We start from the raw sequence: 14,230 nt of genomic DNA on the forward strand, positions 1-14,230 counted from the left end.
CGCAAGCTCTGCGACACTCAGACACCCCCGATCCTTCTGTGACCCTGCGGGACCTGAGGCCACGCTGACCCCGCGTGGGCTTCGCCCCGGTTTAGCCTCTGGAGCGATGTCCCTCAGCGGAACAGACTTTTAAAAGTCCTGATTTTGTGCGCGGTTGCTCCGCCGCTTGCCGGGAGCCGGCCCCTCCCCCCGGGGTCTCTCTTCCCGTCGCTTTGGATTCACTTCTCCGCCGGTCCTACCTTTCAGAAAGTGGTTGTTTTTCTGTTTCCAGAATTGCTGTTCTTCTCTTCGATCTGCCGATAGATTTGCAGGTGTTTGCAATCTTTAGATAAGCTATCTAGCTGATCTCCGGCTAGCTGAAGCAGTCTCAGCTTGCTACTTCTCCGCCATCTTGACTCCTCCTATCAATCTGTTTTCTTAAACTGATGTGACTGCTGATTCTTTAACACTTCTGTTTTAATTATTATACTGTTAAGTGTTCAAATGTCTGCAACAAGTGTCTTTCAGTTTTTCTTTCAACATTTTCTTAACTATTCTTGTTGTTTCAAGTGAAATTTATAATCATTTTAAGTTCCACTTCTTCCTCCCTCCCTCCTTCCATCCCTCTCTCTCCCTTTTTCTCTTTCTTTCTGTAGACTCCATACCCAGTGTGGAGCCCAATGCCGGGCTGGAAACGCAGGACCCCAAGATCATGACCTGAGCTAAGATCAAGAGTGGGACACTTAACCAACTGAACCACCCAGGCACCCCAGTTCTATCTCATTCTTAGTCCGCAGAACCTATAGCTCTTTTGATGGGACTGCATTGAATTTATAGTAATCTGGGAAGTGGGAAGAACTGTTTGTCCAGGAACACAACATATGGTTCATTCACTCAAATCTTTAAAAAATATTTCTCAATAAAGCTTTATGCTTTTCTTATTTTGTCAGCCTCAACACATTTTCTTTTTAGGGTTATATTCCTACATCTCTTATTATAAGTAAATATATACAGTCATCTGGACTTGATGAATTGTCAAAGCTTTTAATTAATTAGCTGAAGAATCAAATATATTTGAGGGGCACCTGGGTGGCTCAGTTGTTTAAGCATTCAGCTCTTGGTTTCAGCTTAGGTCATGATCTCATAGGTCATTGGGACTGAACCCCAACTTTGGCTCTGCACTCTGTGGAGAGTCACCTTAAAGACTGTCTCCCTCTGCCCCTCCCCCAACTCATGTGCATGCACATGCCCTTTTATATGTTATCTTACTGTCCTCAAATAAATAAGTAAATCTTAAAAAAAATACATTTGAATGCAGAAAAAAGTTTTCTGTATTATGGAGAGAGAAACGGGAGCGAAGAAAATGTCAGGAAATAAGCTGGAGGAAGAGCAACATTTATACTACATCAGGGTAGGAAGATGAATAAATGGAAAAAGTAGATATTAAATTTGTAAGAGTTATTAAAAGCCAGGTCAGGAGCTGACTCTGGACCCTGCATAGTGTGTCACTGCGTTCTCCAGGAACTATACATGATCAATAAAATCACAGTTCAAAGTCAACCTAACGAAAAGAGAAAATTACTATTTCCTTAGAATCAAAGAGACTTCACTCATTTGGAATAATCTGCTAAGAGAAATCCTGAAGCCAATTAAACTGAAACAGTGTGAAAAATACTTTGTAAGTGGCCCAGAGACATGTAAAGTATCAAAAATCTTGCCACCCTGCTTTTATGGCCAGAATTTTGGTGGATTTCTCAATGTTGTCTACCAGGAAGTTCCTTCAGAGTTTCTTCAGTTGCACAGTACAGCAAATGAAAATTTAGAAGAGATAAAGAACTGAAAATATAATCAATTATGATTTCACTGGCAAATTCTGAAATGATTTTCTTTGAATCTTCGTAGAATCATTGTTAGTATTAAAGAAAATTATTACTTACTAGATTTGCTAAATCCAGAAATACACTCTTCCAAAAATTCTAAGGTGAGATGTGGCTCATTGGCTGCCAGTGTCTTACTAATAGAGACAATAAAGAGGGTGTTGTTGGCAGGGATGCATAAACCTGATGTCTCTAGTAGCTGGCCTTCGATTTTTAAATTAAAGGTACAAGTTAAGGCACACAGAAGATTATAGGCAGCTGACCTAGAAGAAAACACAAATGAAGTTGTTTTAAAACCCATTTTTTTCTTAAAATTCCCAATTTTTTTTCAAAACATACAACTTATAATTCTATTACAAACCCTAATCAACTATTTTTAAATTTTACAATCAATTCTCTAATTGATAGTTAATAATTAATAAGATGTTATGATTCTATGGTAAACACATAATGAGCCTTGATCATTTAGGGATTTTTTTTCATCATTTAGGGATTCAAGGGAGGTTTCTGACATTACCAGAAGAGCACTGTGAGGCTCCTAAAATAGGTAAATATAAGACCTTCCTAAAAGACATTTTACTGGGATATAAAATACGAGAGGTTTATGGTCCTAAGGTGGATCAATAAAGTTAGAATAAGGCTCATCATTTTTTCAATGAAGCCAAAAACTCAAATTGTGGTTCCTCCTCTCATCAGATCTATTTATAGTAGGGATCATAAGAAGAGAAATGAGATGGCCCCTTATCAAATTAAAATGTGAAAATCTTTCATCAGCACCTGCTGAATTTCTTTCTTTGTGTCCTACAAGACATACCAAACTGGAGGTCAAAAACAAATATAATTAAGCACCCCCCTTCCGTTATACATAACCACTGAAAACAAAACCCAAAAAAACCAATGATATATACATCCAGGTTCCATTAGAACCAAAACTTTCCTTAGAAAGGTCTGAAAATACATTTAAGCAATTTAGGACACAAGTCAAAAAAACTTGCACCTGATTTTCAAATTTTCTTTTTTCTCCAGCAAGAGAATAGTTTGATTGCTCAGCAAATTTCAGGTTTTCCTGACCTCTGAACCTTCATCATACTACTATATACTTTTGCAACAACCATATGGGGGCAAAATGCCACTGAAATTTAAATCAGCCTAAAGGCTTTTTCTCTGGAATGACATACTTCAGCAAAAAGCAGAAGCTGTCAGTTCACTTTATTTCACAAGAGAATACAGGGTCATTCAAGCTAAAAACTGTTAGAACATTGTTAACATTCTTCTATGAGGAATTTTAAATTGTAAATTAAAGGTAGGCTTTATAGTTCTATTTTCCTATAATGAGATTATTAATATTATTGTTTGAAGTTTGTGTATCTCTTACTAACTCTTAGGAATTTGGAGTTATACTATTTTGACATTGACTTTTATTCTGTACATTTCAACAGTTATTAAGAACTGGGCCTGCTCAAACTGAGGTAGGTATCACAGGTTCCTTGGAGATAATGAAAGCTAAGCACACACAATATTTTATACATAATTTCGGGGAGACCCATCCAGGTAAAAAAATCTTGATTTCCCCCCCTTTAAGAATAAGGACTCCTAAAAAGCCCACTTATAAAACTTGGGCTACATTACACCCTAGGGAAGATTTTTTTGGAGCTAAGAATTTGTATCTCTAAAAGTCTTGATAGTCTCAAGGAACCTGGGACAAAGAATTATTCCAACATGAAAAGCATAGGGGAGAAATAAAGGAAGGAGTGCAAAGACACGTTGCCAGAGAGAGAAGGGGTGGGAGGGGGAACTGGGAGGCAGTCATATTTACCAAGCACAAACTGCCAGGCGCTAAAATATACTGCTACACATACTGTTTATGAAACCTTTGTAGGTATATAGGAAAGGCACTGTTACCCATATCTTGAAACTAGAGCTCAGAGAACTTTAATACCTTGCCCAAAGTCATACGTAGTAGCAGATCTAGATTTAAACCAAATCTACTGACCCCACAGGCCATGCTCCTTCCTCATTCACGTTCAGATTATTAAATCTAAACAGAACTGATTATATCCTGTTAGATGACATCTACATTTGTCTTAAGACTTCTTTAAAGAACTTTGTTCAAGTCACATAGGTGGAAAGTATGCAGTGTTATTGTTTGAGTTATTGTACTTTAAGCCCTCCTTTGTCAAACAATAATCTAATTTGACTGTAAGGAAACTTGATAGTGATATACTTCTGAACATGGGAAAACATAATTATAGGACTCAGGAGGAAAAACTTAGGAATAGATTAAAAAAAAAGAAGAAGACTTTTTTGGGGATGGAGGGGGCCAAAGAAATAAAACTGCTATGTAGTCTGTTTCAGACTAAAGTATCCTAGAGAAAGAACATGTATTGGTTTAGTGTGACTCACCCTTTTCAGAATTCCACAGTTCATGTGAATACCCCACAAACTGATGAGGTCACACTGGTTAACCAACATAGCATACTTTCCTATTTAGAGTATTAAGGTAGAGGCTGTATTAAAAGCTTATTAAGTGGTCTCATTCTAAAAGAAACAAACCCTGAAAAAAGTTGAAGTGAGTTTTTAAAAAAACCTACCGTAAACTAGGGTCTGAACTGCCTAAATTAAGTAATGCAATATTGAGCAGCGTCCCAGGGACATCTTTTGGCCGAATCTTGGTGTGTTGGGGGATGGAGTCGGGCTGCGACAGCTCCCAGCGTGTCCGGATATGAATGATAGACTGCACAATGGCTTCGCACTCCTGGTGCATGAAGGTGAGTGGCGTGCCCTGGTTTGCAATGGTTAAGGTAAACTGGTTCTCATCCACCAGGCAGATCTCTTCGATTTCCGAAGCATAATAGATATCATTTAGAAAGACTGATTGCCCCAGGACTTTTGTTCGCTCTGCTGAGGTTACCTGGACAGCAGTAGAACCAACCTGGAAAGTGATGGTGAGAGGGTGGAGTGAAGAAGAGTTCAGTTCCACCATGCAGAACTCTTAAGAGGCTCCGAAAACCGACCAACGGGCCAACCAAACAAGTACCATGTTTGCCATTTAAGGAAGAGTTACCACATGTTCAAATGGGCTCAACAGTTATCATGATAAATGCTCCCAAAAGAGACTACAAACATTTTTAAAAATATAATTTTTTTTCTAAAAAGTTCAAGAAACCCACAGACAATTACTGGTTTTATCCTGGTTCATGTTTTCCTTCTACAAAAAGCATGTAATAATCCGAAGAATTCTCAACTGGTAATTTCCACCCTCCATACATTCCCATGCCTTTGACTGACAGATGGCAACTGCCCTCTCTACCACACTCCCCTGCCTCCAGTGCAACCTAGAATATTAAGTGTACACCTCTCCCATCTTCCACAGGACCTCCATGAAGACAGAAAGCTGAGTTTTCCTCCAACTGGACTTTACATTTGATCTACTATTACGGTAGCATCTAGGGAGGCCGGTGCACTCTGGTTAACCAAGCAGGGTAACAATCATGTACCTAACATGGAGTGAGACTTACTTTGATAGAAACCTTGGTGTCTTTGTGAGCTAGCTTGAGAGCATTGTGGAATACCTTCAGGTCCTCTTCTAAAGCCAGAGTGGCAGCAGGCAATTTCTGTTGCTCATGCTCTATGTGCTCAGCCAGTTTCCCAGGACCGTCTATGAAGATGAGCCTCTTGCTGCCTTTGAGGCCAGTCAGCAGCCGCTCGTGATACTTGGTGTACTCCCTGACCCAGGAGTTACAGTGATAGATATAGACTGCAGAGACGTTGTCATAAGCAAAGCCAGGAAAAACAACAAACCACTTGGAGAGAAAGTCTGTTTTAAAGCGATTGCTAGGCCCCGTATGGGTAAGGTCCACTACAATTTCATATGGCTTGGCATAATATGGCTTTAAAGTCAGCAAGACATGGTATATCAGCAAATCGCCATTGATCTGACCAGTTTTAAACCTAAAGAAAATGAACAAAAAAAAAAAAAAAAAAAAAAAAGGACACAGATTATTAACAGAATTCTGAATAAATAAATACACAGAGGCTTCTAATCTATTTTATTCCTTTAATTTTCTGATGTGGTTTCTAAAGGAAACTGTAATAACAAAAGACTGCACAAAATCTAAATCCATTTTTTGAAATTAGGTATTCTTTATATATTGAGAAATAAGGCTGAAGTAAGGCTGAAAGACACAAGTCTCCAATTCAAAAACTTTTGAGCAAGAACAAACCTGCATACCCCAGACAATGAGAGAAAGTTGGTGAACACTGATTGGTTGCCTCTAGGACCACCGAATTTCCCCCGGCCAACACTTTGGATGGGAATGACCCACCTGGAGCCCTGGAGTGATCTGAACAGCTTTAGTCAATTTGTTTACTCCACCTTAAGCAGCGAGGTTCAGCAACGACCATATATATAGCTCAAATCAGGACAACCAGGGTCAAAGAGGCCCAATTCAGAAACTTTAGCTTTAACTGGGAATTCAGACTTCTTCTTTCCTGGTGTTTATAAACAAGGGAACACATCGCCCTGGGCATTGTTAGGTCATGCCTTGAGATATGAAGGGCAAGCCTGCCTAAAAACTGAAGAAACAGAACAGAGAAATGAAGAGAGAAACTGGGGCCCAGCCATTTCATTTTAACTCTAGATAAAGAAGCCTCTCCTGGGATCAAATTTACCCTTGACTATACTGTTGATAAGCCAATGAATTCCATTTTTTTGATTAAGCCATATGAGGTCCCAAGTTGCTTACACTCAAAAGAATGCAGAGCAGTGTGAGTAGCCAAAGTAAGGACCACCAGAAAGCCCTGAATAACACAGTACTAGAACTTCAAATCAGAACAACTTATATATTAACTAGGCCCAATGTTCTACACTTGATGACTCTGGTAAGTAATATAAAATAGGCTCAGATAAAAATCCTTACTTCAGAATTTTTAATCTTGTTAGGGAAAAGAAGATAAAAATCAAGTTAAATAATTTTAAAATAAAATATTTCAAGATCAAAGAAAAGGTATGAGGTAGTATATAATCACTTATCAAATGAATTGCAGAGAAAGATAGTTCAGAAGAGGGAGAAATGAACACATACTGGGTAGTCACTGAAAACTACATAGAAGATGTGGCTGAAGTTGGTAGGAGAAATTTTGAATTCAATAGGAGGAAGGACTAGCAGGTCTAAAAGACAGAGGTAAAGAAAAAAGAAACAGATAACTAGATGTCCTGAGGCAATAGTCAGCTAGTTTAACTGGAATGAAGGACCACATACAGAAATTTTAAGAGATAAAGCTGGACAACTGCACTATTAGGTATTTACCCAAAGGTTACAAAAATACTAATTCGAAGGAACACATGCACTCTGATGTTTATAGCAGCATTATCTACAATTGTGAAATTATGGAAAGAGCCCAAGTGCCCATCGACTGATGAATGGCTAAAGTGGTATACATATAATGGAATATTACTCAGCCATAAAGAAGAATGTTGCCTTGCCATCTGCAAGGATATTGAGCTAGAGAGTATAATGCTAAGTGAAAAAAGTCAGAGAAAGACAAATACCATTCGATTTCACTCATACATGGAATTTAAGAAACAAAACAAGTGATCATACGGGAAGCAAAAAGAAAGGCAAACCGGAAAACAGACTTAACTACAGAGAACAAACTGATGGTTCCCAGGGGGGAGGTGGGTAGGCTGTGGGTTAAACAGGTGATGGGGATTAAGACAGGCACTTATTGTGATGAGCACTGGGCACACTAAGTGCTAAATCACTAAACCGTACACCTCAAACTAATCTGACACTGTTAACTAACTGGAATTTAAATAAAAACTAAAAAATAAAATAAAATTGAAAGTTTAATTTTTCAAAAAAAGGGGGATAGAGCTAGAAAAAAGACGTAATAGTTAAACTGTGAAAGGACTGAAACTAAGAGGTTCAAGTTTTCTCCCAGAGGCCCAGTATTTCTCAGAATATGTTCTGTGAAGCACCAGCATCAGAGTCAACTGTGGTACCTGATACAAATGCAGTCCATTTCTATTACACAGGAATCTGTGCAGGAGGCCCTGGCGATTTTCATTGTTTTTAAACAACCTTCTCATCTGATATTTATATGCACAAATATTTCTAAATCACTGCTGTAGGTGTTGGGGAGTTATTCAACTTTATTTTTTTTTGTTAAAAGAAAGAGGTGATATGATCAAAGGAAGTGATACATAAAAGCTCTATGAGGTGCTGGGAGCTGGTAAAAAAAAGATACTGTAGTCTAGGTATGGCCTAATAAGGAGCAGAATACTTTGATGACAGTGAAGAAAAAAATCAATTCGAGAATATGAAGGAAGGACCAACATGATCCAAGGTCCAACCAGGGCTGAAAGAAAGGACTTGAATTAAAAGGACTTGCCAGATACCAAGCCTCTGAGATCACAAAGAATGCTGCTATCATGAACAAAAAGGGCTCATCAGGGGCAGTAACTTTTGGAGAGAAAACCAAGTCCATTTCAGACATACTGAATATGAAGTGATGATAGGACATTCGAGGGGAAAGCGTGTGTACGTGTGTCTGTGTGTGTATACACTAAACCACATAAAAACTTATCCTGCCCCATATCATCTATGTTTACTAGATATTTTCTCAAATCACTGTTGTACTTCCACAATTTGAGATGCTGGTTGTGTATTTCACTGTTTCTATTATCTGACCAATACCCCGGGTCTCCAAACTTATGTCATCAAATCACTCTGTGGTACACAAATAAAATTTTTAGGGATTTTAATGCTGCAGGAAAAATACCATTCCCTCTTCTTTTGAATGATACTGTCATTCAAAAGAACATCGCAGGCATATATAATGAGCATAAGGTCAAAAGGCACTGAGCGGAAAACCCTCCCCGCCCTGGGGGCGGGGATTTGTTATACAAAGCCTCCTGTCATGCCAGCGGCCAACTGGACAGGACTTTTGGTTTTTTTTTTTTCTCCTTGTTTTTTTCCCCCCCTGTGACATGTGCTTTAGTTGCAGCAGAAAGGAAATGTGTCATCTGTGGTTTGGTTTTAAAAGTGGAAAGCTAGCTGTACATACCCTTTTTTTTTAAACTGCAGATTTACTTTAAGGTTCATATTCTCCAAGTCTATCCTGCTTTAAATTACTTGGAAGCTGTGCTTCAAGACAAGAAAAGAAGTGGCTTATTAAAATCAGGTTATAATCAGATTTTGACCAAGAGTTTGTAAGGTAGGTCATATATATTTGGCTTTTCTTACGCCTTTTCACGCGTAACTTTGTACAAGCTAGTGTTCGAGGAAGTGCTTTCAAAGAGTACCTAAGAATCTTACTAACAAAGTAGAATCATAAGGGATTGAAAATGTATGCTATTTTTTTCTGTCCTATTAAGTAACATTTAAGTTAGAAATGGAAAGATTTATCATCAACATAGTTTTTATCACGATTAGGAAGGATCTGAGTTTAGACTCCAGAGTGAACTAAAAAGTTTTACGTTACCAAAAAAGTTGAAAAAATAAAGTTCTCATTATAAATGCATAGGCATTATAAATTTTATTGAAAATGACCAGATAAAGAAAACTTTTGATAATGTAACCTGGCCTCCATGGCATAAATTGGGGATGCAGAGACAATCTTCTATTCTCAGGCATTTGTAAGGGCAAGAGAAAGTCTCATTTTGTTAACAGTTTGTTTATTTGGGATGACAGTACATCTGGCTGCAGACAATCAACAGCGGGCCTATTATCTACCCCGTGGTAAGCACTGATAAAATGTGTATGAGTTCCATGATGTATACTACATTGTTAATGAACTAACGGGGTAAGAATAACCCACTTTAAATCATTTTATCATGGAATGCAGAAATCTAGTCTAGTAGGAAAAGATGGAAATTACCTATTTACCCAATTTAAAGTATTTCTCTTTAGTGAAAGAATCATAAAGTATACCAAGATTTATGTTATTCAACTTAAAAACTGAAGCTGAACACTATTATATGGAAGTCAGTGTGTAATATCTTCACTGTCTATTAAAGATCATAATCTAAAAAGTCATCTTAATTCCAGAACACATAATAAAGGTTTTTTTCCTTTAGGAAATAGTACTTCAGTGGCTGGTTTCCATTTGCCATTGTTTATTATAAGCTACTTTTGTTCGTATAACAACATATCACATTTGTTATTTTCAATGTCTATATTATCAATAGCACAAAAATTTTATCCAATGACATATAACAACTAATTCTAATAAAACCTTGAAATTCAAAAAAAAGTATGACTAGCACCAGCATCTGTCTTACTTGGGAGGAGGTTAGAAATAGAGGATCTCAGTTCCCTCCTAGACCTACAGAATCAGAATCCAATTAAAAACAGACAAAATAACAACAAAAAGACTCCCATGCACATTCAAGTTGGAGAAGAACTTCTCTAAAATAAAGTTCTTAAACAGGTAATTTTACTGAGTAAATCTCAGGAGAGTAATCTAGTTTTGCTTCTATTTAATGCTAACATAAAACAGTCTACAAAAGTAGCTCAGATGAACGGAATATTACTATAAAAGAGATGACTTGATAATGGCAATAAATCTTTTCTGCTGGCTTATCAGTACCTAGAACAGATATTCCAGTTCTATTTAAATCTTCAACCACAGGGTGGATGAGAATTAGGAACAGACTTGTCCCCTTTTGTAATGCCTTCTAAGGAGCTTGAAGCTGAAACTAAAATTCGTCTTTTTTATGTATATGTTGAGACTTAATGATCTGCCTTGACTTCCCATTCCCATAGTCTGAATCCCCACAAACCTAATGTTCTCTATTTTGCTGTATTATTTATTTATTTATTTTTAAGATTTTATTTATTTATTTTTGAGAGAGAGTGAGAGAGCGCATGAGAGGGTAGAAGGTCAGAGGGAGAAGCAGACGCCCCACGGAGCTGGGAGCCCAATATGGGACTCCATCTAGGGACTCCAGGATCAAGACCTGAGCCGAAGGCAGTCGCTTAACCAACTGAGCCACCCAAGTGCCCCTGTATAATTTTTATCTTAAGAAATTATGTCAAGGGGCGCCTGGGTGGCTCAGTGGGTTAAGCCACTGCCTTCGGCTCAGGTCATGATCTCAGGGTCCTGAGATCGAGTTCCGCATTGGGCTCTCTGCTCAGCGGGGGGCCTGCTTCCCTTCCTCTCTCTCTGCCTGCCTCTCTGCCTACTTGTGATCTCTGTCAAATAAATAAATAAAATCTTAAAAAAAAAAAAAGAAATTATGTCAAAATTGGGACCCCTGGGTGGCTCAGTTGGTTAAGCAGCTGCCTTTGGCTCAGGTCATGATCCCAGCGTCCTGGGATCAAGTCCCCTATCAGGCTCCTTGCTTGGCAGGGAGCCTGCTTTTCCCTCTGCTTCCGTCTGCCAGTGCTCACTCTCTCTCTCTCTCTGACAAATAAATAAATAAAATCTTAAAAAGAATTATGTCAAAATAGTAATACAAAAAAAAATGCGAGGCATAAATGATGATGAAAAAAGTCACTTTTGTTTAACTTCTGAGATTGTTCAGAAGAAATCTGGCATGCCTTTGCTTTTAAAAAAGCCACAATAAGTTAGGGGATATACAGGTGAAAAGAGAGAACCACCACCATATGATTTCACAAATACCGGGAGTATATTTGTAAGTACCAGCTTTATTCTAAGCTTCAAGATAAACACCCAACAAGAAAAAAAGAACACCTTGAATTCCTATTTGAAATCCATTTCCTTTGGTTGCTATAGTTCTCCTTTCTTGATCCCAAAACAAAAACCAAAAAAAGCCATTTGCCTTTTCTTCATACATGAAGCAAAATGCTCAAGGCCACATTTCTCCTTTACTATAAAGACTGGTGACACATTTGTTAGAGGGTGGGGAGTTTCTGCCAGAAAGATCCTTAAATGGTTGGGGGCCCAAAAAAAAAAAAAAAAAAAAAAGGAGGAATCAAAAAAGCAAAGCAGAAGTATCTGACTCAAAGCTGAAGTTTAGTATGCCTGGCGGGGAGAAAGCTATATAAAACCACAGAATTCAGTTTAAAATGATTCACAGTTATTTATAATGTTAACTTCTAGCATTTACGAGAATAACAGAAATTAAACTGTTTCTTTATACACAGCCTAACGGAAAAAAGTCAGTTGAGAAGAAATTCAAACAAATAGCAAATATTAAGCACAAATTTGTAGTTCACTTGTAAGGTACCAGCTGTCCGATTTTTAAGTATAATCAGAGCAACCAGGAACCCTTAATCTTTCCAAAATTAACCAATTATACTGCTATCCCAACAGACTTCCAGCATATTCACGGACATGGAACACACAGGACTCTACCTGCATTTTGCCCTTCTGATGACAATGGTTTTTTCCTGGTCTCCTGGAATAAACGCAAACTACACCCATCTGTGGGCTAACAGTACTACAGTCTGGGATCCAGATATTCAAAATAAGCCGGGCAGAAAGCAAAATGAAAACATTAACACAAGCCCTACAACTTCTGAAGTAGATAAAAGAGGTAACGCTATAAACAGGACTGAAATAGCAACATCCTCTGAGGTCCCATCTCTAACACCTCCATCGGAACTGGAGCTTTATATACCTTCGCTCATCACGAACAGTTCTCCAACAGTACAGAGCACAGAAAACACAACCAAAGGTCACCGTGAAATTTTCAAAAAAGAAGTCTGTGATGAAAACAACAACAAAATGGCTATGCTAATTTGCTTGGTTATAATTGCAGTGCTTTTCCTTATCTGCACCCTTCTATTTCTATCAACCGTAGTTCTGGCAAACAAAGTCTCATCTCTCAGACGATCAAAACAAATAGGCAAGCGTCAGCCTAGAAGCAATGGTGATTTTCTGGCAAGCAGTGGTCTCTGGCCTGCTGATTCAGACACTTGGAAAAGAACACACCAGCTCACAGGGCCCAACCTAATGATGCAATCTACTGGAACACTCATAGCTACAAGGGAAAGAAAAGATGAAGGAGGAACTGAAAAACTCACTAACTAACAGGGGCTTTAGTAAAGAAAAATGCAAAGTAGCAATGAGAAAGTTTATGAAGTAAAAAATGAAATCAGTTTGATGTTCAATGCCAACATGTTGGTCTGGCAGTCAAAGCTGCTGACATGGCAGCCTTGCAATTTAGAATCAAGCAGGTGAGAAGGGGAGAAGTCTGCCCACCTTCTTCTCAATTACTTAAACTGTGCACTTTTGTCCTGACACTGAATATTTTAAAAAGCAAATAACCAAACACTCAAGAATGTAGGAAGGTTTTAAAGGCGAGTTGAAGGACTAACTAATGGAGGCAGAAAGGGACAATTAAATAAACATTTCCTGTTCAGCAACAGTAGTTAGATGATCTTCGTCTGAATATAATTCAACTTTGAAGAGTTTTAGTGTGTCCTCAGAGGCAAGTATATGCTTCAACATCTAATGGAAGCCAAATTCCTAATGTATAGAGTTGAACTGTAGTTTAACAGTACCTTTGCTGAATGTGACAGAATCTGGACCAGCTCATAGACCGGCACAGCAATTTTATGCCAGATGTTTTCATCTTTATGTATGGCACACAGAAGAGTTTCTCTACTACAAATATTTAATTAAAACGTTTAATTTTGTATAACAAATTAAGACTCATTAGAATAAAACTGACTACATATATTTGTATTCCTTTTATTATATTAGGGAACACACTGTAAAGATCAATAAGTAAAAGAGCTTAATTGAAACAGATGACACTGTAGCCATAACAGAAGCCGAAGTGTAAATGTAAAGCACATCTTACTGTTTAAATGCAATGTACTTCTACACATACTGCTTATTGGAAGATTTATAGCAAATATCCAAAGGGTGACTAATTCTCTGATTTCAAAGGGGCCAAGCGGCCCAATAAATGATGGTTTACTGTTTGTTTGTTTGTTTTAAACTATCTAATGTGACATGAGCAAAGGAAAGATGTGTGTATGTTCGCTCTCATCTGGGAAAACAGGATAGTCCAAGGAACTGTTTAACCTTTCAAGAAACTGTGTTCAAGTAAAATAATGACTTAAACTTAAATTAAGACTTCCACGTTCAGTTAGATATATTACAAAAGTTGGTTTGAGAGACGTTCCAGCTATCTACTAAAATTGATCCAGAGCATACTAATTAAAAACCAAGCTACAGGGGCACCTGGGTGGCTCGGTGGATTAAAGCCTCTGCCTTCAGCTCAGGTCATGATCTCAGGGTCCTGGGATGGAGCCCCATATTGGGCTCTCTGCTCAGCGGGGAGTCTGTTCCCACCAACCCCCACCCCCCACCTGCCCTCTCTGCCTACTTGTGATCTGTCAAATAAATAAATAAAATCTTAAAAAAAAAAGGCAGAAAAAACCCCAAGCTACATT

The 14,230-nt window shown here is 38.1% G+C and overlaps 2 protein-coding genes across 8 annotated transcripts in view; one reads left to right on the top strand and one right to left on the bottom strand.

The window, feature by feature from the left end:
- NF1 (neurofibromin 1) overlaps nt 1-14,230 on the bottom strand; it is a 258,675-nt gene that overhangs the window by 43,513 nt on the left and 200,932 nt on the right. For all 7 annotated transcript variants that reach the window (XM_045070006.1, XM_045070004.1, XM_045070003.1 and 4 more), the window contains 3 exons: nt 5,375-5,807; nt 4,448-4,788; nt 1,917-2,119 (listed from right to left, as the gene is read on the bottom strand). In XM_045070006.1, the coding sequence (XP_044925941.1) occupies nt 1,917-2,119; nt 4,448-4,788; nt 5,375-5,807 (977 nt within the window). The remainder of the gene's footprint in view (nt 1-1,916; nt 2,120-4,447; nt 4,789-5,374; nt 5,808-14,230) is intronic.
- On the top strand, nt 8,829-13,756 carry EVI2A (ecotropic viral integration site 2A). The gene is made up of 2 exons (XM_004747045.3): nt 8,829-9,074; nt 12,138-13,756. The coding sequence occupies exon 2, from the start codon at nt 12,159-12,161 to the stop codon at nt 12,855-12,857; it is 699 nt and encodes a 232-aa protein (XP_004747102.1). The 5' UTR covers nt 8,829-9,074; nt 12,138-12,158; the 3' UTR covers nt 12,858-13,756.

Source organism: Mustela putorius, unplaced genomic scaffold, assembly GCF_011764305.1.
Source record: "Mustela putorius furo isolate JIRA1106 unplaced genomic scaffold, ASM1176430v1.1 tig00003962_pilon_pilon_pilon, whole genome shotgun sequence".
Taxonomy (NCBI): domain Eukaryota; kingdom Metazoa; phylum Chordata; class Mammalia; order Carnivora; family Mustelidae; genus Mustela; species Mustela putorius.

What these genes read in the sequence shown, in the direction of transcription:
- EVI2A (XM_004747045.3), top strand. Translation starts at nt 12,159, where the DNA reads ATGGAACACACAGGACTCTACCTGCATTTTGCCCTTCTGATGACAATG.